The sequence below is a fragment of the Hemibagrus wyckioides genome, linkage group LG16 (assembly GCF_019097595.1).
Source record: "Hemibagrus wyckioides isolate EC202008001 linkage group LG16, SWU_Hwy_1.0, whole genome shotgun sequence".
Lineage (NCBI taxonomy): Eukaryota > Metazoa > Chordata > Actinopteri > Siluriformes > Bagridae > Hemibagrus > Hemibagrus wyckioides.
Window position 1 is genome coordinate 13619831 of NC_080725.1, and position 27884 is coordinate 13647714.

At 37.4% G+C, this 27884-nt stretch overlaps 1 protein-coding gene across 3 annotated transcripts in view; it reads left to right on the top strand.

Moving 5' to 3' along the window:
- kirrel3a (kirre like nephrin family adhesion molecule 3a) overlaps positions 1–27884 on the top strand; it is a 99016-nt gene that overhangs the window by 64322 nt on the left and 6810 nt on the right. For all 3 annotated transcript variants that reach the window (XM_058411052.1, XM_058411051.1, XM_058411053.1), the window contains exons 4-12: positions 5144–5301; positions 7457–7607; positions 14457–14562; positions 19617–19765; positions 19862–19989; positions 20341–20467; positions 23608–23708; positions 26844–27042; positions 27519–27626. In XM_058411052.1, coding sequence (XP_058267035.1) covers positions 5144–5301; positions 7457–7607; positions 14457–14562; positions 19617–19765; positions 19862–19989; positions 20341–20467; positions 23608–23708; positions 26844–27042; positions 27519–27626 — 1227 coding nt within the window. The remainder of the gene's footprint in view (positions 1–5143; positions 5302–7456; positions 7608–14456; positions 14563–19616; positions 19766–19861; positions 19990–20340; positions 20468–23607; positions 23709–26843; positions 27043–27518; positions 27627–27884) is intronic.

Below are 27884 nucleotides of genomic sequence, written 5' to 3' on the forward strand. Positions count from 1 at the left end.
CTCACTCCTCGCCTCCTGTCTGCCTTCTGTTAATGTCAGACTGAACACTGCCTCCTCTGTGGTAGATTGGTCTAGATAAAAAGCAAACAACGACAGGCTGAAAAGAAAATTGGAGTAGTTCAGACCTGAGGCCTGGATATTGTACTCCTTTCCCCATTTTTCTTTTGTTAAAGAGCCTTTTGTGATGTAAATGCAAGCTGGAGGTGATCTAACTACCCATTTGCAAACACCATTAAACTTTAATTTCCATAAATCGCCACAGAGTTTGGAACAGCTGGTCCTCATTTCTCAAATGTCATACTTTGTTGGCCAGGCAGCGATGGAACCGGGCACATCTGCAACTCTGCTCATTTCCGCTGACAGCTACTAGCTTGTAGATTGCCCCATCATGGTGGCAGCTATCCTCCAGGATTCACATTATTTCATACTCATTGAGAACCCAAACTTCATAAGCACCAACATCTTAGAAGCCTAGTTCTCAGAAACACCATATTTAGCTTGATGTGTCTGCATTGAAATTATAAAATCTCAGTGTAATAGCGTTATGGCATTGGAGGTTGAGAGGGAGCTGTAGGATTACGAGGAGAGGAGGGTGAGCTGTCATACAGTGTCATACACACTCCCCTGCTATTCCTGTTGTGTCACTGTGAGATGAGAACAGGTAGGAACTCGATGAGAACTGAAGAATGTAGACTCTGAGCTGAAAGCGTAGTACCTTGCTTTGCTTCGCTTTGCCTGTTTTTCTGCTTCTCCGGTGGCTAATTTCTTTTTCTTCTATAGGATTGTCCGTGGTTGTGCTTCTGAACAATTCTGAGGCATAATCATTCCTACATTGTGTTTTGTACTGTATGTGTCCTGTCTATTAGCTACTGGTTTTTAACCTTCTTATCCCTCATTTCTGTTTGTTGCCTAGGATCCACAGACAAATACATTTTCAACTCCGGACTTTTTTTCCAGCTTGCATTTTCGTACAGAAATCCAGAATTATAAAATCCTTTGTAATCTAACTACAGTTCCCAGGTGAAAAAACTGAAAGCCTAACACTGATATTAATTCATCTTTCATTCAATTAGTAATTCATTTTAATTCATTGATCTGCTGTGGTGACCCCGAACAGGGAACATGTAGATTTGTCATATAAGCTGTTCTACATAGGGTCCTACATAGAACCTTTTAGCGTTCCCCTTCCTTTATTTCTTAGAATGTAGACTATAAGGCTGAGATGCTTTTCTACTCACCATGTTTGTAAAGAGTGCTTGAGCGGATCCTTTGAATTCTCTCATCAACTCTCATTCACTGGATGGAGTTTATAGAACTTGAACCTGAAACTCTGAGGATCTGCATAATTTTATGCCGCCCAATGATTGACAGGTTCGATCAATAACCAGCTGACAAGCTGTGCGGCGTGTTAATCAGATCAAACATAATTAAATATCTGATTTTTTAAAAATATATTAATATGTTCACTGGAATTTTAGATTGTTTGTTCACAAGACTCGGACACAAGGCTTTAGCTTTAGATAATGTCTTTAAATCGCACAGCAAACACATACCCTGAAGTCTCACTCTCTCTCACACACACGCACAAGGACACCTCTGAGCTCCATTATTGTGCCCCTCAATCGAGGCATGTGACAAGAGGATTGGTACACAATGCTTTTCATCACAAACAAATAATCTGCAATCGGATGACAAATATTGTGTAGTCTAGTGTCTTACGAGTCAGCATAACAAGGTCGTGTGTGTATTGTGTGTGTTTAGAAAGGTTCTTTTAGCTGGTGAGTGAATAAGGCCGTGAAGGACAATGTTTACCAGCCATACAATATAAATGTACAAACCTAACACATGGAGTCTGGATAAAATATTGGAAACGTAAAATGGTTTAACAAGCAAGTTCTAGCACCTTTGTGTCAGTTTATCAAACTGTACAGCTCTCAGAAAAACCTCTAGAGATGTAAATTATTAATAATAACAGTTCATTTAAAGAAATATACAGATAAAAAATGATGACGGATGGAAGGAGTCTCTGATGGAAAAAGTGCTTTTCTTTTCAGTGGATTATTTTGGATTACTCATTTAAAGAAGAAAAGGAACTTACTTTATGGATGTTAATGGTTAATGGTTTATGGTTAAACAGCATTCATGGTTAAAATGTCATTTATTAACAAATAAACAATTATTTATCATTGGCGTTGATATTCATTGTTCTATCATTTACTCTGATATTGATTATTTTCTTTTATATGCACACCCTGGTACTTCAGCAACAGATTTTCCTATAGATCTATTTTACCATGTTAATGGCTTTATTTTGGTCCAGTGCTACCTCTTTCCAATCTCACATCATCAGGTGGTGTCTATTAAGCATATTTATCTGCAATCATAACAGCATCATTAACATCATTTTATTCGGCCAGCATTCTTTATGAAATGTTTAGCCACGTTAAGCCTATTGGATTCCTCGACAACAACATCAACAAATCCCCCCCCCCCCACACACACACACAGACACAACTTGTTATATGACTGTTGGGACCTGCTTGTAGACGATGTGATCCGATCTCGTTAAGCAAGCTCTCGCAGTTCATTTGGCTGGAAGAGAAGGCTAATTACTGACGCTTATGTGCAGCATGACTGTGATTAATCCCTCTCTGCCACCTCCTCCTGCTAGATACCAAACTCATCACAAAGCAGCTGCAGGTACGTTAGAAAATGGGTCACGTTTCCCCTCAGTGCCGCCTCCTCTTCTTGTTTTTTTTTTTTTTACTTTGTGAAATTGCTCCATTTTTCTCTTCTCTTCCCTCTTTCACCTCACCTCCACAGACCGATCAAGTCCGGGAAACGTCCCAAGGGCCGCATGTATCAAGAGGGCAGAGAGAAAAGTAATTTGGTGCCATTGAGCCACGGTAGTGTTGGGTATCGCTCGAGTGTTTCTGCTGCTGCGAGCACCAATTAAACAGGGCCAATTCATTCAGTCCACTCTCCCACGCGAGAGAAATCTATCGACTGGCCATGTTAAACTGTCAAAGAGTCATTACGGCAAGGAATATTTGCAAACATGACCGCAATATGGATGATGACAAAGATGCTCTAACTCAAAAGGGTTTGTTTGTTTCTTGATGATGATGATGATGCTAGTTGTCTTGGATAATCATTTTGTACAATGTCATCCTGTAGATGTTCCCTCAACCTGGAGAATGACACCATCAAGGCTTCTGTTATAGAATGATCCTGATTGAATCACAGAGTTTATATGAAAGAACTCGTTGCTATAGTAACATCTTATAGAGAAGCAGATCCTAAAGAAGATAAACTGTTGGAATTGTCGATGTTGGAAGTCTTCCGTGACAAGGTGTTTGTGGAAGGAGTCTCCAGTGCAAGTTTTCAAATTATTTTTGTCTTTTTAACTTAATGGATGAGAAAAAATTGAGAGGTGATGGTGAAAGAGCGACTGTTTATTTGTTCTAGTTGCTATAAGTAATATGCTACATTAAAGGAAACTATAAACAGATAAAAGTTACACTTTCTAATAAATAATCTTGTCATCTTAAAGGAGGTAAAGGAGGAGTATTTGCTTGTGTTGGGATCCTAACGAGAGAGACTTTGAATGTTTTTGTGTATTTATCTTGTGTAATGATTTTTCAAAGACGGATGGCGCAAGTGCCATATTTACGACGACCAACACAGGAGCTGCTCTCTCACTTTCAGGAGCGCGAGACTCCCTGAGCCGGAGGAGGCGACTTGATTGGTTCTGGTGAGGTAATTCCTGGTAATATATCACCTCGAGCTTTCCTCACAGATGAGTCAAGGCCAAACCTGACAAGCCTGTGAGAGATATGAATTTATCAGATGAAGTTCTCAGAATGGCAGTGAGACATGGATGACTCTTTTTCACTGTTTCTTTGAACGTCTTACTGACCTTTTTTTTTTTTATATAAAAAACACTGATTGTGGCTGTAATTTGAAGTCAGATGTGTATTTTTTGGGAAATGAATTTAAATACTCTTTCTTCCTAATGCTCCCTTTGGCTTCCTTCACTCATTCATACCTTCTCCATTTCTCTTTCTCTCTTTCTCTCTCTCTCTCTCTCTCTCTCTCTCTGGAGTAGTCAGGATGTGCCACCTGCTTGCTGCCTTTGATTTCGACTTGCCCCAGATATGCTCTGTAATGAGCAGGGTGCTCAATCAATAATTCAGCTGAGTGCGAATGGAAAGCAGTGATCAGAGGTGTTTAAAGAGAGGGTCGCAATCAGTGCTATTCAGGACCACCAAGTTTTTTTTCTTCTTTCTCCTCCCTGCTCATCCCTCCGACAGCTTTTCTTTCTTTCAGCTGTTTTTAGCTGACATTCGGCTTTTTCTGATTTTAAGGACACACACTACAGGTAGAAATGATGATTTGTCTCAAACATTTTGGTAGATTGATTACTTCAGAACACAATAACAAGACATCTCTTCAACTTGGTAAATAATGTACAACATTAACGTGTATAGTTTTCTGTTTAATTTCCTCTCATAAACTCCACAATGTCTGAAACTTAGCAACTGAAAATGCCATCTATCTGTCTGTCTGTCTGTCTGTCCGTCCCTCCCTCCCTCCCTCCCTCCCTCCCTCCCTTCCTCTATCTATCTATCTATCTATCTATCTATCTATCTATCTATCTATCTATCTATCTCTCTGTCTGTCTGTCCGTCCGTCCGTCCGTCCCTCCCTCCCTCCCTCCCTCCCTCCATCTATCCATCTATCTATCTATCTATCTATCTATCTATCTATCTATCTATCTATCTATCTATCTATCTATCTATCTATCTATCTATCTATCTATCATTATATAAACAGATAAAATGAGTTTTTCCTACTAGATTTGCATGAAGTATAAAGTACATGCTAATATGCAGGTATGTGATTTAAAAGCCTCTTGCTCATATGGAAATGCAGATTATTTCAAACAATAAATTAGATGAATATCAAATATTAATTACAGCAGAAGATTCATTGTTTTAATAACTGACCTGTTCTACAGTAATTTAAAGCTGAGATGGGGAGGAGATGAGACAACATATCTCTGTCCAGTCTCTCTGCCCATACAGTCCGTCCTCTCTCTACACGAGTTGCCTCTCATCCATTATTCATATTCTTCCTCCAGTTCCTCCGGATGACCCCGTGATCATCGGAGCGCCCGTGGTGAGTCTGAGAGCAGGTGACCCGCTCAACCTGACGTGCCACGCCGACAACGCCAAGCCGGCAGCCTCCATCATCTGGATCCGTAACGGAGAAGTGCTCAACGGCGCCATGTACTCCAAGGTATCACCTGCATTCACTCTGCATTTAAATCAACATGGTGGAGTGAATGGAGGCAGATTGAGGCAAACGCCACTTACTGAGCCTTTCCTAAGCTGCTGCGCAACCGTCTGCAATTTCAAGAGCCATAACGCATGTGATACTGTGCCTCTGTGCCTTACATGCTGTTAATTTAACATAGAAAAAAGCATCAACTTTAACCAGAAACCTTTAAGCAGTCGGAAGTAAAGCTGTAAAATAAATACAGGACTAGAATTAGATAAAAATCTGAAAGAAAATAAGTGTAACTGCTGTATTAGAATAGGAAGTAAGCACTTCAGGACATGCTGTCACAGGAAAATAATCAACTACTTCATCCGTGATTATTCAGCTACAAAAGAATGACACGGATTGTTTTGTTCAATTTCATTCCGTTCCTAACTTTCCGAATCGTTTCTCAGGTTTGCAACGAAGCATTATTATTTCATGAAGCCACCGTCTGGTCACATCCTCAGAAAGGTTTGTCGTCTCAATTTAATGACAAGTGAAAAGTAATTTTTAATTGAATCTTGGTGGCCAGGCTGAAGCTTCAGTGTCGTGATTTAAGCACAAGAGAAAGAGAAGACTTTCTATGCTTCTTAATTATAGATGGGTTTCTGGCACTTGGCTCAATTTAATATGCTCTGGGTGGAAAAAGAGGATGCTCTCTCTCTCTCTCTAGCTCTTTCCCTCTCTCTCTCCTACATTGGTGAAAAGAAAGATGCACTCCCTCGTTTATTGGGGCACCTCATCCCTTCTGAAGCACACTGGAGAATATCGACTAATTGCTGACTCCAGATTCAGATGCTAGTCATTAGTTATTCTAGTTAGTAGATTTTAAGCTTGAGTGAAAACAGCACTACTTTCCAATCTGCTACAAATATCCAAAACCTTCACTGATTGAAAGCTCTGGAATGAAGAAATGACCAAGAAGATCATTAACCACAAGCACGTGAAGAAGAAGCAATAAATGAATGAAGTAAATGAATAAATTAATGAATGACAGCAGGAGACAAGATTATAAACAAAAAATGACCAGAAACACAAAGAATAAATGAATGAATGAATGAATGAATGAAGGAGGGAATGGATGGAATGGATGGAAGGAATGGATGGATAAATGAGTGAGTGGCAATGGCTAAGCTTAATAATCAAATAATTGGGAAATGGGTGATGGATAGACTGAATGACAGCTGAATGAATGAATGAAAGATAAATATTAAGATAAATGTTTAAAATGTTGTTTTTAGTGGATCTGTGCTGAGAGTTGTGAGCGTTTTGTGGCTGCTTTGTTAAATCAGTGGAAAAATCCAATCTAATGCATCAGAATTGGGTCTAATATTACATTATTTTTATTTTTAGCTTCTTCTCATTGCATGATTTGTTGTTATTGACAGAGTCACTGTCCTTAATGGTATTAACTCTGTCTTTCTTTTTCTTTCCTTACCTTTTTATCACACGAGTCTGAAACTCTGTATGTGCACTGAGACTCAGCATGGAAGAGTAAGACAATAGCGTCTCTTTTGTCTTTTTAAGAAGACGCTACATTGATTTAAATCCTGAGCTGTTTGTTAACGTCTGCACCATTACGCGGATCTGACTAATCCAATCTCTCCCGATCCTCTCCTCTGTGTTCTTACTCACTTCATTATTAAACTTCAGGCAGGTGATCTTTAGTCTAACACTCTGCCTAACATGCTAGCTAGCGTATTTTTGTTTTTCAGTGGTGTTACCATCAGAGTTTTTCAGCAAGTTCTGTCACAATTTCTTTCACTTATTTATATTTTTGGATTTATGCTTAAAAAAAAATCTAAGTAACAAACCATTTAAGCTAAAGAACGTTTATGCTAACCAGCTGTTCAGATTAGCAGTCAAATATCAGGGAATTATTTCTAAGGCGTTATTATATTTCATATATTTTTTCTAGTTCATACAATCTCTTTCTTTCTTTCTTTCTTTCTTTCTTTCTTTCTTTCTTTCTTTCTTTCTTTCTTTCTTTCTTTCTTGCTTTCTTTCTTTCTTTCTTTCTTTCTTTCTTTCTTTCTTTCTTTCTTTCTTTCTTTCTTTCTTTCTTTCTTTCTTGCTTTCTTTCTTGCTTTCTTTCTGTGTTTTGATCCCCTGATGTTGTTTTATTTGGTAGACGCTGTTGCGTGACGGTCACAGAGAAAGCACGGTCAGCACGCTCTACGCCTCAGCATCTAACATCGAGAGCGGCCAGCGTATCACCTGCCGAGCATCCAACAAAGCAGCACCTAACGGCAAAGAGGCCACAGTCACCATCGACATCCAGCGTGAGCTTTCGTACCACCTCACACACTCATAGAAAATCAAAAGCACATGGTTTTAATGGGGAATAATACATGTTTTTCCACATTTTACTGTTTGCTCTTGGACAGTTTGCTATTAACTGGATGAGCCTCCATCCTCAGAGACGTCCCCGGCTTTCAGGGGTAGAAAAAAGTGTGTATTTGCATTTTTATAACCTCACCTGTCACTATGCCCAACAAAACAGATGCAAATACAATTGATTCTATTAGACAAAATATTTTATTGTTCCTGGGTTCGTTGTGATAGAAATACTGAAAACTACAGCTGTTGTTTATTGTTTTTTCTTTTTAATTGGGGGTTGGAGGTTCGATTCTCGCTTCTCTCCTGTGTGGTCGGAGTGTACGTGTTTGTCCCATGATTCCGGGGTTTCCTCAGCATTCTCTGGTTTCCTCTCTCAGTCCAAATACATGTCTTGTGGGCTGATTTTCAACTCTAAATTGTCTGTAGTGTGCGACTATAACTGTTGTATTATTATGTCATGTCAAAAAACCTTTTTTGTCAATACACAGATATAATCTAATATTAGCACATAATTCTAAAAAGTCAACCATCTCTTTTCACTATTTAACCAGATTCCTCATATGCTTTAGTAGAGTCTGTAATTTATTTTTGTGGGAGGTTTTTGTGTTTGAGTGATGCCAAGCAAAAGTTCAACAGCGAAGTCAAAAGGCAGCATGCGCCGCGAGCGGTGATATCTCCATTACAGAAAACTTGACCTCTGTCCTGTTGGAGTTGTTTCATTCCCTCCATCACAGCTCTTCATCACCAGGGTCACAGGTTCGTCTGATACCCAGCGCCACTTTCTGTAATGACACTGTAAATAAGAGCAGCGCAGAGGGAAAAAAACAAACATGTATATGCTCCATTGAGGAATAATTAATGTCCGGATGCAGATGTGAAGCAGACGTGTAGCGGATGTGAGCATTCTGCTCTCTGAGGACACTCTGATTCTGTTTCAAGGGAAAAAGTGACACAGAGTGATTTATTAAACTCACACAAATGCTCTAGCCTGTTCCCTTCAGAGCCCCTTACATACACACACAAAAAAAGCCTCCTCCTTCAAGGGAGACCTAACTGGATAACAAGTTTGGACATTTCTGTCATTTCACCTAATTAAAACCTGAAAAACTTTTAAGAAGAAAACTTTTGTTTAAAAAATTCAGGTTTGTTTTGGCTCATTTTTCTTATTTCTTTCTACACTATTTACACAACCTGTCTTTTTGGTTTGCTGAGAAACTTTAAATTTATGTTAAATTAAAATTAACAAAATGGCTAACTAAGAAAGTTCATGTTTTTAAATATGCTTCAATTAAAAACTCCTGATTTAATCAACATTAAAAAGGAGCAAATAATAAAGAATATATTTATAAATTAAAAAAAAAAAAGATTTCTTAAAAGCTATGTTGTCTCAGAGAAGAATAAATGGCTTCATACAATTAGGTATGAATAAAAAAAGAAAAGAAAAAAAAACGATAAAGGAGTGATGTTTGAATTCCAAATAGTTTATAGATTTCAGGTCAATTTTTGTGCGAGAATTGCAAAAATGTTATAAAGAAAAAATTTTATGAGTGAAAGTGAAATATATTAGGAAAAAAACACTCGTCTTGTGCTTTTATAGAAAACAGATTAATAACAGTGTGTTGATATTAATTAAGTTATTAATAAACTAGTGCTTTTAAATTTTTTATTTTATTTATATCCTCAAACCGTAGCAGTATTTGTGCACTCTGTTATTCAGCAGCTGTCTTTTCAAATCATAAGCCTCGCCATCACTACAAGGCATTATGAATGAAACATACGTCTCAGGTACAAACGTGTTTTCTTGCCGATGTGAACCGATTGTTAATGAGGACTCAGGGTGTTTTTACAGGCTGCTGATTTCAATCACGTTCGGACCTTCGAGAGATGAGGGTGTGAGATGTGTCCGCTTTGTTTTCAGGAAAAATGCTTTAACAAGATTGGAGTGCAGCATGCGGTAGAAAACCAAACAAAACTTTAGAGACACATGTATTTGGGACAAAGTGTTTAGAATGGATTTTTATCTGTTTATGCCTTGGAAACCAAGTTGTATAATTGCTGGCCTGGTTTTTCTACCACAGACAAAAAGATAAATAAAATCACAATAAAAAAGTAAAATAATTCTTTGGTTGTGACTTGAGCTCTGCGTTGTTACAGCACACGTCATATTGTGAGATGTAGTGTCATTGTGACTGAAGACAGCTGACGAGAAAGGTCTGAAATTTTAGATGAATAATTCAGAGTGTAAGTGCTTTTATGGTGCATGTATATAATCCAGCAATTAGAGGAAGGCATTAAACCAACTTAAACTCACTAACATTTTAACTTTTAGTTTTAAGAAAGAACTGATTGAAATTGTAAATTACAGATGCCACTGGTTAAAGCTGTAAATTACAGATTGCTCAGGTTGAAGATGTAAATTACATATGGCTCTGGTTGAAGATGTAACTTACAGATGGCTCTGGTTAAAGATGTAAATTACAGATTACTCTGGTTGAAGATATAAATTACAGATTACGCTGGTTGAAGATATAAATTACAGATTACGCTGATTGAAGATGTAATTTACAGATGGCTCTGGTTGAAGATATAAATTACAGATTACGCTGATTGAAGATGTAACTTACAGATTACTCTGGTTGAAGATATAAATTACAGATTACGCTGATTGAAGATGTAACTTACAGATGGCTCTGGTTGAAGATGTAAATTACAGATTACGCTGATTGAAGATGTAAATTACAGATTATGCTGGTTGAAGATGTAAATTACAGATTACGCTGATTGAAGATGTAATTTACAGATTACGCTGATTGAAGATGTAACTTACAGATGGCTCTGGTTGAAGATGGAAATTACAGATTACGCTGGTTGAAGATGTAAATTACAGATGGCTCTGGTTAAAGATGTAAATTACAGATTACGCTGGTTGAAGATGTAAATTACAGATTATGCTGGTTGAAGATGTAATTTACAGATGGCTCTGGTTAAAGATGTAAATTACAGATTACGCTGATTGAAGATGTAAATTACAGATTACGCTGGTTGAAGATGTAATTTACAGATGGCTCTGGTTAAAGATGTAAATTACAGATTACGCTGATTGAAGATGTAAATTACAGATGGCTCTGGTTGAAGATGGAAATTACAGATTACGCTGGTTGAAGATGTAATTTACAGATGGCTCTGGTTAAAGATGTAAATTACGGATTACGCTGGTTGAAGATGTAAATTACAGATTATGCTGGTTGAAGATGTAAATTACAGATTACGCTGGTTGAAGATGTAACTTACAGATGGCTCTGGTTAAAGATGTAAATTACAGATTACGCTGGTTGAAGATGTAAATTACAGATTACGCTGGTTGAAGATGTAATTTACAGATGGCTCTGGTTAAAGATGTAAATTACAGATGGTTCTGGTTGAAGATGTAAATTACAGATTATGCTGGTTGAAGATGTAAATTACAGATGGCTCTGGTTGAAGATGTAAATTACAGATGGCACTTGATGAAGATGTAAATTACAGATGGTTCTGGTTGAAGATGTAAATTACAGATGGCACTTGATGAAGATGTAAATTACAGATGGTTCTGGTTGAAGATGTAAATTACAGATGGTTCTGGTTGAAGATGTAAATTACAGATGGCACTTGATGAAGATGTAAATTACAGATGGCACTTGATAAAGATGTAAATTACAGATGGCACTTGATGAAGATGTAAATTACAGATGGCACTTGATAAAGATGTAAATTACAGATGGTTCTGGTTGAAGATGTAAATTACAGATGGTTCTGGTTGAAGATGTAAATTACAGATGGTTCTGGTTGAAGATGCAAATTACAGATGGCACTTGATGAAGATGTAAATTACAGATGGCACTTGATGATGTAAATTACAGATGGCACTTGATGAAGATGTAAATTACAGATGGTTCTGGTTGAAGATGTAAATTACAGATGGTTCTGGTTGAAGATGTAAATTACAGATGGTTCTGGTTGAAGATGTAAATTACAGATGGCACTTGATGAAGATGTAAATTACAGATGGCACTTGATGAAGATGTAAATTACAGATGGTTCTGGTTGAAGATGTAAATTACAGATGGCACTTGATGAAGATGTAAATTACAGATGGCACTTGATAAAGATGTAAATTACAGATGGTTCTGGTTAAAGATGTAAATTACAGATGGTTCTGGTTGAAGATGTAAATTACAGATGGTTCTGGTTGAAGATGTAAATTACAGATGGCACTTGATGAAGATGTAAATTACAGATGGCACTTGATAAAGATGTAAATTACAGATGGTTCTGGTTGAAGATGTAAATTACAGATGGTTCTGGTTGAAGATGTAAATTACAGATGGTTCTGGTTGAAGATGCAAATTACAGATGGCACTTGATGAAGATGTAAATTACAGATGGCACTTGATGAAGATGTAAATTACAGATGGTTCTGGTTGAAGATGCAAATTACAGATGGCACTTGATGAAGATGTAAATTACAGATGGCACTTGATGAAGATGTAAATTACAGATGGTTCTGGTTGAAGATGTAAATTACAGATGGTTCTGGTTGAAGATGTAAATTACAGATGGTTCTGGTTGAAGATGTAAATTACAGATGGCACTTGATGAAGATGTAAATTACAGATGGCACTTGATGAAGATGTAAATTACAGATGGTTCTGGTTGAAGATGTAAATTACAGATGGCACTTGATGAAGATGTAAATTACAGATGGTTCTGGTTGAAGATGTAAATTACAGATGGTTCTGGTTGAAGATGTAAATTACAGATGGCACTTGATGAAGATGTAAATTACAGATGGCACTTGATGAAGATGTAAATTACAGATGGTTCTGGTTGAAGATGTAAATTACAGATGGCACTTGATGAAGATGTAAATTACAGATGGCACTTGATGAAGATGTAAATTACAGATGGTTCTGGTTGAAGATGTAAATTACAGATGGCACTTGATGAAGATGTAAATTACAGATGGCACTTGATGAAGATGTAAATTACAGATGGTTCTGGTTGAAGATGTAAATTACAGATGGCACTTGATGAAGATGTAAATTACAGATGGCACTTGATGAAGATGTAAATTACAGATGGTTCTGGTTGAAGATGTAAATTACAGATGGCACTTGATGAAGATGTAAATTACAGATGGCACTTGATGAAGATGTAAATTACAGATGGTTCTGGTTGAAGATGTAAATTACAGATGGCACTTGATGAAGATGTAAATTACAGATGGCACTTGATGAAGATGTAAATTACAGATGGCACTTGATGAAGATGTAAATTACAGATGGCTCTGGTTGAAGATGTAAATGACATGGCATTAGTTAAAGATGTAAATTACAGATGGTGCTGGATAAAGATGTAAATTACTCAACACAGTCATTTTCTTTAAACATTACGGGAGCTTTCACAGTACAGTTCATGCTCCATTTTTCTTTTTTACCACTTATGTCCTAACACAAAACCAAACAATAGAAAAAGACATTTTAATCAATTTGAGGATTCCTATTCACCTGAAGATGATTGTCTTCCGGTTGGAAGTCATTTTAAAAGCCTCCCCTGCCGTTAGCATGCTTGGACACTATAAAGTGTGTGTTTCCTCTCATTCATTTCTCGCCAGTCAATATTCTTCCTTTTTTATTTTTCCAAAAATACCTTCAGACAACAGGAAATGTCAAACAGCTTCATGTAGTTTGATTAAGTACAAATGAGTTCTGTAACTCTTTAGAAAGTTTTCTTTAAATTTTTAGCATAAAATGGTTTAAGTAAAATATATAGTCCACGAGTCTGTGAGTAGAGTAGCTTTTAATGACAGGTTTACATGAACAGTAAATGGATAAAAAGTATGTTTCAGTATTTAGTTTAAAAATAGAATTGTAAAATTTTCTGCAAGTTCCTGTGAGGTAAAATGAACAGAACCATTCAGAATAGGAAAATAATCAACTTCCGCTTAATCACTTCAGCATGCCGCTGATTATTTTCTTACAACAGCGTTCTGTGTTTGCTTTATTCCTTACAGATTCCTTGCCAAAACTCTGTATGTTCACTGTTCATACTCCTCCATATTAACTCAGGAAGGGGCGGGGAATTAAATAATGTCATAATGACATTTTTGCCCACAAACGCTTTGCTAATTAACGTACAAGTTTCCTTAGGTGCATTATAACACTTCTGTTGTTGACATTTGATATGAGCACTATAGAGACATGTCCTCTCTCTCTCTCTCTCTCTCTCTCTCTCTCTCATCTCATTTTTAGACAATGCGAGTCCAAACTGAGTGTAATTAGCGCATTGTCTGCTTTATTAGTCCCCGAAAGCAAATGAAAGAACACATCAATTAAAAAGCCTGGCTGCTAAAACTCTTCCTGGCTTCACGTAAAACTCGGACGTCGTTTTGCATAATCACTGTGTTACTTTCGGCAAGCACTCTCTTTAATCATGAACGCTTAAAAAAAAATGTTTCCAATTCTAATTCAGCAATTAGCAAGCAGGCCACAAGTCACACTAATCATAATGCAGAGTCGCTCGCGTTAAATGGAATATTTATTTTCAACCCTTTTTATCAAGCATTTGATAAAATGATTTTTTTTTTCAGTTTGTTTTGCATCATTTGTTTTGGGCTTTTCTTTTATCTATGAAGAACATTTCTGATTAATGTTTCATTAGAGAGTACCGCCTTAGCAGCGTTAGGCTCACTATCTGCTAAGAGTGTGTGTGTGTGTGTGTTTAAAGCTCACTAATTCCTCTGTCTCTTGTAGATCTTCCTCTGGTGAACCTCACCGTTGAGCCGCAGCCGGTTCTGGAAGGAAATCCGGTCAAGTTTCACTGCTCAGCCAAAGCGAACCCTCCGGTCACTCAGTACAGGTACTCACCTTTCCTCAATGACTTCGACTTTTTCACCTGTGGTTTTGTAGCCAGTCAGCGATGAACATGTTACTAGATCTGAATCACAATATCAGGTTCAAGCAAACTCAACAGGGGATAATGTTAAATGAATAATCAGCTGCAAGTGAAGACATTTTGAGGTCAACCTCATTAGTTTTACACTTGCTCTCCAAAGATATTCTTCCTAAATTAAAATTAAAGCTGTAGAATTTCTTTCAGCCTCGGAAAACTCTTCACTTCATTTGGATATTTTCTACTGTATGTCATTTTCCTAATAATAAATCAGCCTCGTTCTTGAATCTTTTATTAAACTTGTGGGAAAATGTTTGAAATGTAAGACAATTCCAACTAAAAATGTGCATCTACTTTGATCAACAAACTTTTAGCGATTTAGCCTCCTTCAGGGGTTTTTTGTGAAGGTGCCCTAACAAAATCTCTGTCAAGCTCATATGTTTTTCAGAGAAACTGCATAAAAGTGAGATGAGCAGATAAATTAACACTAAACACACGAGTTGAACAGCTGAATGGGTGAACCTTCTACTTGATGTTTGTTCATGATCAATAGCCAGTCATCATATACCTCCCACATTAATCTTAAGTATAACAGAGTTTACTCTTTTATTCCACAATCTTAATTTTTTTCTACTTGTTTTATTTCCTTCCTGCTTGTTTTGTTTCCTTCCCACTTTTATTTTCTTTTCCTGCTTATATCCTTCATACTTATTTTAATTATTTCCTAGCATTTTATTTCCTGCTTGTTTGTTTTATTTCTTTTCTGTTTGTTTTATTTCCTTCTGACTTATTTTATTTCCTTCTGACATTTTATTTCCTTCCTATTTGTTTTATTTTCTTCCTAATTATTTTAATTTCTTCCTATTATTTTTTTTTCCTTCTTGTTTATTTCATTCCCACATGTTGTATTTCCTTCCTATTCATGGTCAGGTCACACCAAGATCAGATGTCTAAAATAGTTTTTTTTCAGTAGCTTCTTTACAGTTAAAATTATATGTATTTTTATTTTAACAGAGTTCAGTGTATTAAGCATTTTATGGATAACATCATATTATTCTTTTTTTATGGTTGGAAATGAAGTACTAGATGGAAGGATGGATAGATAGATGGATGACTTCTTGTACAGCAGAGAACCCATGTAACATCCTGTATCCATCCTTCGACTCCCTCGTCCCCGGAATAATTCAGATCCTGCTTAAACATGGTTTTAATAATATAATAAAGCGACTCCCTCCATTTAATTACGGCTGAGAGACAAAATAAATTATTGATGGTGGGAGAAACGCTTCTGGGACATGTTGTGCACATTTCAAAAGGGATTAGAGAGCTGAAAAGCAAAAACAAGGAAGGAGGAAGGATTTCCCTCACTACCCAATGTGATATTCATGCACGTTTTTGCTTACATAAATATTTGAATGTGTTTGAATAGCGGTGCGCTCGGTGTCCTGCGTCGTCACGCCTCTCAGAGTCAGGGTTTATGGGGATTAGCGATGCGTTAGTGTGATTATAGGAAACAATGCATTTTGCTAACAGTGCTTTAGGATTGATGCACTGATGCTTGGGTTTGTGTGAGGGTTTAGTGTTGAGAAAGGAAACGGCTTCTGTTACAGTGGAAGATGTGTGCATTAGTCTCAAAGTGACAGAGAGACAGACAGGCAGAGAGACAGAGAGATAGACAGATGTGTAGACAGGGAGATAAAGACAAATAGACAGAGAGATAGATAAGGAGAGACAGAGCGTGAGAAAGACAGATAGACAGGCAGAGACATAGACAGAGAGACGGACAGAGAAACAGACAGGGAGAGACAGATAGAAAGAGACATAGGCAGAGAGATGGACAGAGAGAGCTAGACATGCAGAGACATAAATAGAAAGACGGCCAGAGCAAGACAGACATACAGTCAGACAGGGCATGCAGACAGAGACATATATGAAGAGAGTAAGACAGACAGAGAGAGAGACAGAAAGAGAGACAGGCAAACAGACAGAGACACAGATAGAGAGATGGACAGAGAGAGAAACAGACAGGCAGACAGAGACATAGAAATAGAATAAGACAGACAGACAGACATATGGCGAGACAGACAGAGAGACAGACATGCTGCTCAGCTGTGTGTGTAATTGGGATGAATTGCACAGAATTTCTTTCTCTCCAGCACAGAAAGTGTAGGCTGAAAGGTTTAACCTCGCTCTCAATCACAGCAGGAAAATGAAAGCTCTCTCTCAACAATGCGTCCGGATTCAATACACAGGAACAAAAGGCAGAATCTGAAGCAAATGGAGAGGATCAGCGGCCGCAGGTTCTAAAGGGCCACCAGGGGAAAGTGGGAATAAAGCTCTGCCACACCGACTCTCTCTGTTTCCCGTGGCACAAATTTTATAGCATAAATATTCCACATTAAAACACTGTTCTTTTATAAATTTGAAACATTCACTTGAAATATTGACAACAATACTTTAAAAATACTTTATAAAGTACAAAATGTATTCAATATTATTATTAAATGTTGTATAAAAAATATTATTCTGTCATAAAAAAAAAAAGATACGGAAATTCGGGTAAAAATAGTGAATTTAATATTTATTTGAAATATTAAAGTAGTAATTATTTAAAAATATTTTTTTCTATATTAAATAATAGTTTAAAAAACATTTATATATATATATATATATATATATATATATATATATATATATATATATATATATATATATATATATTATATATAATGTTTTTTAAACTATTATTTAATATAGAAAAGATATTTTTTAATAATTACTACTTTAATATTTCTATATATATTTCTATATATATTCTATATATATATATATGTGTGTGTGTGTGTGGCTTTAAAACTTTAAAAAAAGGTTAAGAATGGCTGGAGTTTCTCATAAAAAAAGCAGAAAAAAGGATGAAAAAGATGAAACAGTGCATCTGTTTTTAAAACTTTGTATACAACACTGTTACACTGTATATTATATGTTTTTCATGGGTAAGTGTTAAGTGCTTTTTGACTTGCAGTGTAAATGTGTAAATGAATTTTTTTCATCTCTCCAGTTTTTTTTCCTCATTAGAATCTGGTGAAATTTGTTGCCTCTTGTTACATTTTTTGTCACCTCAGAAGCGTCTAATGGAAAAATATCAAAGGCTGACATGAACAGGGTTTAACACGTGCCATGTGTGGGCCTCACCTTGCCTCGCATGGTGTCGCCTCGCCTCACCTCGTCTGAGGGCTTATTTTGGCACACGGAGCCTTGGGGAGATAGCATGTGTCACCCTGAGTGTTTCTTTCCCCTCACAGAAAATATGCATTGGGAAATCATCAGTCTCATCCAGAGCACAATGATCTCCTCTCTTCTGCATCGAAGACTAGTTTGAAGGTTTGCAGATAGACGCTATCTTTTAGACAACAGAGCCATGTTTACTCTGCACGTCTCTTCCCAGCACGACGCCTCTTGCTTTAGCAGACGAAACGTAGCGTACACGTGTAGTTTGTACTCATTCAGGATTTGAGCCTCCTGTTTCGTCTGTCACAAAGCGTGTTCTGTAACACCGAGTAGGATTTGATTAAGGGAAACGCAGCAGTGCATTTAAAATGTCAAAAGCGCGTGTAATCCGTTTCTGACATTTGTTTAGTTTCGGGGTTTTTTTTCGTTAGCACCGTTCGAAAAAGGTTCATGCCGAAATCCTAAAGAGCTTGTGAGGAAATTGAATTCTTGCTAAGAAGATCTAAAGGAAACAACAAACCGTCGCTCCTTTGATCTGGAAATGAAGGTTCTAATTCATGTCTGATCTTTGTTCTCATTCACACTCGATGCTAATGTTTAATGTATATGCAAATCTGTGGCTGTTTTTAATGTCCACAATTTGCTTCCAATTTAGTCAGCGTTGATTGGCAGCTCGTTATCCGGGTCTTTCTGATATCCGGAGCTGAATTTGCTTCCACACAGAAAGAAGTTTTCATATTTAACATGGGACGCAACCAAATGTTTTGGATTTTTTTTGCGTGCGTGTGTGTCACAGTGTGGTGCTACAAAAAAGCTACAAGTTGTCATTCATCATGCAAAAAAAGTGCTGCATCAAGTGCTATTTTATATTTTTTGATTATGTTCTTTTATTACACCTTCCTGTGATGCAGCAAGAGCAACAATTTGAAAAGTTTCTGGATTCACTGGACTTGTCTCAGTGGGCAGTGCCATACGATTAAGGAAAAAAAGTTGGGAATAAATTTTAAAAAGAGTAAAAATGGATCCAGTTGCAGTGATTGCTCGATTAGCACAGTTATCCCTGCTAAATATCCCATTTGTGACCGTCATCCTTACTCTGTTTTCAGTATTTTGTCTGGGATGGAATATTTTGGATTTTTTGAATTGTTCTGTTATGTTATGATACATCATATTGCGAGTGAACAGAAATGGAAACTCTGTAATCAGTCCCTATTTTCTGTCCCATATTTTTTGTTAAGATTTAAAGAGAGTGTGTTAAAGGATGAATCAATTACAAAAAAAAATATATCTAGACAATGCAATTCCAAAAAAAAATCTAGAAACAATTAAAAAAAACTTTTCCACAAAAAAAGCAGGTAAATAAATCTGATGAATACAAAGGGGTTTTCTCATGTAAAAATACTGAACATAACTAAAGGAATTTAAGTCTTAGTCTTTAGTTCAGTGTTTAATCTCTTTGCCTTTGCTATTCATTAGACTGTCTTGTCATTCTGGAGCCCTTTCTTAGCGTATCATTGTTTAAATACGAACCAAATATGAACCATCAAGTCCTGCTGAAATCTCTTTCTGCTTCCAGAAAGACAGCACTAATTCCATGTTCAGAGCTTCAGCTTGGCCATCTGTTTTTTATTTTTTATTTTTTTATGCTGGTGCACAAGAATCTCATAATGGCTGCTAAATTATTGCCCTGAGCTTTGTGGATGGGAAGAAAACGACATCAGACATTAACAGATCTTCACAGGAGCCAAGCACAAGGAAAAAGAGGTTTAAGAGGTTTTTTTTTCTCACAACAGATGGGCTAAAGGTGGTGCACTGATCCGGGAAGCTGTGGGAGAAACTTATGAGGTGGCCGTGGATCACACGTTCTTCAGCGAGCCGGTTTCCTGCGAGGTCACCAACGCACTCGGGAGCACCAACATCAGCCGCAACGTCGACGTCTACTGTGAGTCACTGCGAGCTTTCACTGTTCCACTCTGTCTTAAAGACCTGCTTAATGTTCTTGAGATTGACGTGACCTGTCTCTGTGACCTGTGTGCAGTTGGGCCTCGTCTGGCATCCGAACCTCAGTCACTACAGGTGGATTTGGGCTCGGATGCCATCTTTAACTGCGCCTGGATGGGAAATCCCTCTCTCACAATCGTGTGGATGAAACGCGGCCACGGCGTGGTATGCTCACTCCATCTCCACATAATTAAACAATTAAACTTAATTAAACTTCAGCGCTGTTATAAAAAGGTGCCATAACTCTTCTTAAAATGGCAATTAGCATGTTTCGAAAATATGGTGCAATCACAAATGCGCAATCCACACAACCCCCCCATCCCCTCCCCCTCAACGTGTTCAGTATTATCATTTACTCCTTACAGTCACACTCTCAGCAACGAGTGCCATATGTTAGCGCATCTCACACATTCTATTTACGGATCTCGACGCATCTGTGCATTTTTATTCCTAATGATTTACAACACAGATGAGAGAAACGTGTTAAAAGTGTCAAACGTGATGCTTCTCATGCAGGTGCTTAGCAATGAGAACACACTGACCTTGAGAGCCGTGAAACAGGAGGACGCTGGGAAATACGTCTGCCGAGCCGTGGTTCCTCGAGTCGGAGTCGGCGAGAAGGTGGTGACTCTGACCGTCAACGGTAAATCAGTTACATCCAGCAATCTCACTACTATTTACATTCCGTTTTGATTTTAATTCTACTTTTATGATACAAAATATGGGGAAAACAGTGTATGGCATGTCATACTGTACGTGGTTGTGTTTGTGACAAATTAATTTAGACTTTGAATCTGGAATGAAATTTGAATTAGAACTTGGGTTGGAATTGAAATTAGAATTTGCACTAGGAATTTGAAGTAGAATTTACTTTGAACTAGAATTAAAATTGGTAGTAGAATATGGATTGGAATTCAAATTTAAACTATAATTCCGAATGGAATTGGAATTAGAATTTGGATTGGATTTAGAATTGGAATTTGAATTTAGAATAGGAATTGAAATTAGAATTTGGATAGGAATTAAAATTTTGATTGGATTTGAATTTGAACAAGAATGGGAATTGAAATTGGACTGAGGATTTGAATTAGATTTTGAATTTGGATTGGAATTGGATTTTAAACTAGAATTTGGAATTGGAATTAGAATTTGCATTGGAATTAGACTTGGAATTTGGATTGGAATTTGAATTTGAACAAGAATAGGAATTGGAATTGGTCTGAGGATTTGAATTAGAATTTCAATTTGGATTGGATTTGGATAAAAATAAAAATAGAAATTGAATTCGAAAATGGCAATGTTTGTACTTTGAAGTAAGATTTCGTTAGCTGCTGCTCTGTTTTGCAGCTTGCTCAAATATTAGTGTGATGTTTTCTAAAAAACACCAGCCAAAATCTCCACTCCGGTCTCCGGAGTCTGCTCTGAATTCCATCGTTTCTTTGAAGTAATCAATAAATTATAAGCAAAATTCTTGCAGAGACGTGCGACGTGCCCCGAGGACGATGCGATTGATCTGAAAATATGGAATATTCTGTCTATTCCTGACCCGATTTCACAGGCGAGGTTGCAAAATGCCTGACCTGGTGCACGTGATGATGGTGCCGGTGATGGCAATTCCACCCGGTGCAACAAAAAAGGCCTTGTTTTGTTCATGCTTTGTTAAAGGGCAGGTTTTACGCTTATTCAAGCGTCAGATACAGCTCTGCTTATTCAATCAGACGTTAAAGGCTCATGGCGTGAGCTGGGGTGGTTTCGATTTTGACAGAAGGCCCGGTGCCCTCAAGCTCCTGCAATAACCTACCCTTTTCCTCAGTGAGGCAATAAGTCGCTTTAATGCTTTATGAATTCTTTATCTGCTCTCTATTCCCTTCGTAGCGTTTGAGGAGCTGGCTCAGTCTACACACGTTCAGTTCTGTTACAAAACTTCAGTACTTTCAATATTTGCACTCACTTGTTACACACACACACACACACACACACACACACAAAGAAATAGGCACTTTGAATTTCATTAATGTGGATTTTTTAGCTAAATAGAGTTTTAATAATCTCTATGTATGTGTGTGTGTGTGTGTGTGTGTGTGAGCTGAAAGAAACGGCCTGAAGTGCAGCAACGGATCAATTGCAGTCTTTTAGCTGTTAACCAATAGCATAAAGGGAAACACAGACAGCATTGGCTCAAATACAGAAATCTGGATTCTTCTCTCATTTAATCGTCTATCTTTTCTGTTCTTAAATAAGAGAAGGGCACTGTGTACATAAAAGCATGTGCTGTTATTAATTTGTATGGGAGAGAAGAAGACATGACTTCCTGTTTGCTAATCACAACTCATAAATCTTGACATCCTCCATCTTTCCCTCGAGTTCCTCTCTCTCTCTCTCTCTCTCTCTCTCTCTCTCTCTCTCTCCCTCTCTCGATCCTCCAACGTAGATAAAGCCGTCTAATTATAGCGCTCGTTTACGGCACCAATCCCCCTGTCTGATTTGGATCGGCTCCCGAAGGGTGGAGTCAGTCGGAACGCATTGCCGCTCCTGAACAGGGCCGCGATGCTATCTCATGGCTCCCTACCGTATTCGCCGCCGTGTGTAATTAAGAAGGGGAGGAGGACGAACATTTGTTTCACACTTTTTTCTGCAAGCGAACAGAGCAGAGCAGGCCTCTGTGGGAGATCACTGGCACAAACGTGTGTGTGGGGGGGATTTTAATCCAATTAAAATGGAAAATCTGCTGATCTCAGAGGTACATAATGACTTAGCCAGAGTTCTGAATTTACATTTTTATTCATTTGGGAGAGAAAAAAGCTAAAGTGACCCAGCAGTGGCAGTCTGGTAGACCTGGGATTTAAGATGCTAACCTTAACAAACGATCTATAAGACTTCTATAGATTTCTATAGTAGCAGCTTATTTATACGACCGTGAATCAAATTGCTGATATGGTGAAGTTTTCAGTATGGAGATATTTATTAAACATTTTTGGAAGGAGTCTCCAGTATCAGAGAACGTGATGCTAGTCACAACAGAGTAGTTTATACTCAGGGACATGATGAGCTGCAAGTTTTTGTCTTTTTTTGTGATTTTTTTGTCAAGTATGTCCTTGTTTGAGGAATGATAATGTGTAATCAGGTGGCTGTGGTGGAAGAGGAATAAAACACCTTTGCAGCTGTAACAGCAATTATTAAAATTTGGATTATTTTTCTATAACAGAAAGAAGTGATTTTTTTCAAAGACAGATTTTATCATAGATAAAAAAAAATATCATAAAATATATGCTTGACTATCATATCTACAAACCCATGCCTATTTTTTATATATAATATTTTTATTGATTTATTTATTTATTTAATATATTTATTTTATTAATTTTTTGATAATATTTAAATATTTATTTTTATTTATTTATTTATTAATAGTTATAGTTATATTTTTAATTGTATAATTTACTGATATGACAAAAAATTATTTATCTATTATTTTTCCATGATTTATTCTTGTAATTAATCTAATGCACTAATGTGTACCTGAACAACTCTGATAATCACTGCTCCCTGCATTTCTGATTGATTTGAATAAAAATTCCACCATGTGAGTGGAGTCTCATGTCATCATGTCAGATCAGTTTTGCTTTTCTAACATGCTGAGAAATAAAGAGGAATAAATGCTGTAAATGTCTGAGGTGTGGAGGTTCTGTTCCTGCAGGCTGTGTGTGTGTCTGTGTGTGCGTGTGTGTGTGTGTGTGTGTGTGATAGGCACTCACACAGACTGATTGTCATGCCCGCTTTCAGGCCCTCCCACTATCTCCAGCACCCAGACGCAGCAGGCTCTGTACGGAGAGAAAGGCCAGATCAAATGCTTCATCCGCAGCACTCCTCCTCCGGATCGCATCGTGAGTGCCGTCCTCCATTTGTCTCTCTCCCTCTCTCTCTCTTACTCGCTCTCTCAAAAATACAGTGCACTGATACAGACAGAAATGAGGGAAGGAGGGAGGAAGGAGTGAAGGAAGGAATATTTCCTGGAAATGAGGGAGGGAGGGAGGAAGGAAGGAAGACTTCCTGGAAATGAAGTATAGTAGAGAAGGTAGAAAGGAGGAAGGAAAAATGAAAAATACTTGCTAGAAGAACAGACAGGAAGGAAGAGGCAGGAAGGGAGTTAGAGATGAAGGACAAATATTTTCTGGAAGAAAGAAATACTTATTGAAAGTGAGGAAGAAACAAAGAGATGGAGGAAGGAATGAGGCATAAAGTACTTTCCTAGAAGAAAGTTGTAAGGAATTTTTAATTTACTTAATTATTATTTTTTCTTTCTTTCCTTCATTCTTCCATCTTCATGAATCATTACTTGATGCCATAATGTAAAACAGAAAAACCAAAAACTGATTCATTGTTGGATTTAGGTGTTTTTTCATGTTTTTTTTAGTTATTATTATTATTTTAATATATTTCTTTATTTATTCTTTCTGCCTTGTGGGTAAATAATGGCAAAATATTGGGCTGAAATATCACTGAAATGCCAAACTATCTGTGTGTTTCATAGAAAACAAAAACACAATATCTACCCTTTTCTCTCTATCTAACAAAAAATAAATGACATTCATCACTCCAGTGTTCAGGTACGATAAATAAACACAAACATGATGCTAGCTTAAAGCTATAAGTTTCAGTAGCATTGTTTTCTTTTTCTGCATCTTTTCCAGAATATTCCAAGCATAAAAAGAGAAAGAAAAAGAAAGAGAGAAACATAAAGCTTAATAAATTTGTTTGCTGTAACTTCCAAATGTCAAAGCATCCTCCTTTATTAAATCTTTCCATATATTCATTGCACAGAAAAGAGGACCGTTTTTTTTTGTTTGGTTGGTTTTTTTTAAAAAAAAAAAAAAAAAAGCTGGATAATGGCCGGAGATACAGCACAGGGCGCTCTGAAGCGTGGCCGACTTTATCATCCGAGACTAATGGGGCTTAAAGGAAATGTGTGTTTCGTCTCTCGAGGGCTGTTCAGCGTGTGGGCACTGAGAACACCAGAAACTCGAAAGACTCAAAAAATGCATCACATTTTATTTTTTAAACTAAAGTAAACAAAATGCGTTGATATTGAGGGGAAAGTGGTTGCTGTTAGCGTTAATATGTTAAGGCTAGCTGTGCTAATGTGCAGCTGCAGGGGACATGATGTTAAAATAACTTCTCACCTTTCCGTCCTCCTGAGACTTCACACACCAAATCACTCGCTTTCACACTCATGAAGGTTTACCCTCTCATGGGTAATATTTGGCAACACGTTATTTGTTGTCCTCTAGGCGTTTATAGCATGTTTATAATCATAGCATGGGATAGCATTTGGGGATTGTACTGTAACTGCTTCCTACAGCAGCATGAAATGAAGTGCTGCAGTTTTATAATAATTTCACTTCTTTTTGGAGGCTGTGTCTCTAATGAACAGTTTAATGCCTTCAAATTAAAACAGCAACCAGAACACGATTATAAAGCATTATGTATAAGCTTGTCATTCAAAATCAACAGTAACAGGCCTAAGCAATAATGTCACACTTACATGTAAAGACACAAGCCTTTTATAGATGCTCCAGCATTGCTTTATAAAGGAATAAAATGATTTGTTTGTCTTATGAATGTGTATAAAAGCCCCATGCTTCATATAGTGTCTATATCTCATATCTACTGCTTTTGCCTCATATAATGTCTTTAATGCCTCATGTCTACTACCTGTGCTTCATATAGTATCTATAATGCCTCACATATACTGTCTGTGCCTAATATAGTGTTTATAATGCCTCATGTCTACTGTGTGTGCTTCATGTAGTGTCTAAAATTCCTTATATCTACTGTCTATGCGACATATAGTGTCATCTATTGTATATGCCTCATATGGTGTCTATAATACCTTATATCATTTGTGTATGTGTCATATAGCATTTATAATGCTTTACGTCTACTTTCTATAGTATTAATCTTTCATATTGACTGTGTAAGCCTCACATAGAGTCTATAATGTATCATACCTACCATATATGTCTCATAAGGTGTCTGTTAGGCCTGATATAAAAAGCATATTTTTTATATTATATTAAAAGCAGGTATGAGGCATTATACACTCTATATGAGACTTTTTAAGCTTTTATGCTTCATATAGTGTATATATTTTCTTATACCTACTTTGTGGGCCTCATATACTGTCTATAAGTAGTAGTAGTCTTTATTTGTCACATATACATTACAGCATTACATAATGCAGCGCCCCTGGAGCAGGGTGGGTTGAGGGCCTTGCTCAGGGGCCCAGCAGTGGCAGTTTGTCAAGTTGGGCTTGAACCCCGAACCGCCGGTCAATGACCCAGAGCCTTAACCACTTGAGCTACCACCGCCCCTATAATGCCTCATTCCAGCTTTTTATGCTTTATATATATATATATATATATATATATATATATATATATATATATATATATATATATATATATATATATATATATATATATATATATATATATTATATGTATATAATGTGTCATATGTACTATTTGTTTCATTTAGTGTCTATTATGCCTCATACCCGCTATTGGATATTGGATAGTGTCTATAATGCCTGGTACTTATTGTATCTGCCTCATATACTATCTATAATGGCTTATATGCTATTTGTGTCTAGTGTAAATAATGCCTCGGGTTGCCTTTTTATGCTTTATATAGTCTATAAAGTCTAATAATGCATCTTATAGCACCTATAATGTCTAATATATATAATCTATGCATCATAGAGTGTCTATAATGTCTTATTTATAATGTAAAAATTTATGCCTGATATAGCATCTACAATGTCTAATATCTATTATCTATGTATAATGTCTCATAATAATGTGTATACTTCATTTAGAGTCTATAATGTCTCATACAGTATCTATAACGTCTCGTTGTACTGTGCATGTCTGATATAGTGTCTATTATGCCTTTAGCTTGCAGTGTACACAAGATAGGAGATAGAGGAGAACACCTAAATCTCCAAATTTCTGTTCCAGGCCTGGTCTTGGAAGGAGACAGTCCTGGAGTCAGGAACATCGGGGAGATACACAGTGGAGACGGTGAGCACAGAGGAAGGCGTCATCTCTACTCTGACCATGAGCAACATCGTCCCTGCCGACTTCCAGACCATTTACAACTGCACAGCCTGGAACAGCTTTGGCTCCGACACCGAGATCATTCGCCTCAAGGAACAAGGTGTGTGTGTGTGTCTTGAGAGAAAGAGTTTAATTTATTCCTGTACCCCTGTCCCGGAGTGATTAAGCACACCGGCTTGATTATTTCGAGTACGAGGGCAACGAGTCCCCAGTAAGCTCCTTTACTTGGGTAAATGTCAACAATTTAAGTCTGCGAAATTCCATAATGACTTTCCGATCTTTCATTTGTAATCTAATTTCAATTGCCCTAAATCACTTTTTTGTTCGCATTTATGAGCCCTCTGAAATATTTATGTGGGATTAGATGGTGCTTTCTCATTCAAACGCTGCCCCATTTTCATTTATTAGATTCGTCTCGCGAGGAGCGACTGACTCTCCCTGTAGGATTCCTCCGAGCCTGATGTTAAGAAAACTTCGCCTCGATTCTGTCTCGAGTGACGAATGGACTTCAGATTTAGCATTTCCCTATTTTTCCTCTTGCTGATTACTCCCCCGGGCTCTGTGTGTCCTCCGTAGGGTCCCTGCGCTTGGCCGTCATCATCGGGGTCGCGGTGGGAGCTTTCCTGGCGCTCATCGTGCTCATGGGGACCCTGGGGGCTTTCTGCTGCGCTCGCCTGCAGAGGAGTAAGTGCTCCAGGTTCCTGTCCTTCCTTCCTTTCCTCCATCTCTCCATCTCTCCCTATCTCCCTCGGGCTGATAAATGGCCGAGGAACGAGAGCAGCAAGCAGAGCTAGTCCTCACCTCCAGTTTGGAACACGTCCTTAGAGAGGCGCTGTGGGTTTTTTTTTTTTTTTGTTCCGCATGATTTGAATCGGGCTGTACAGCAATATATTAACCCCTTACGTTCTGTTCACAACCAAGTTCTGAAAATAGAACTTTTTC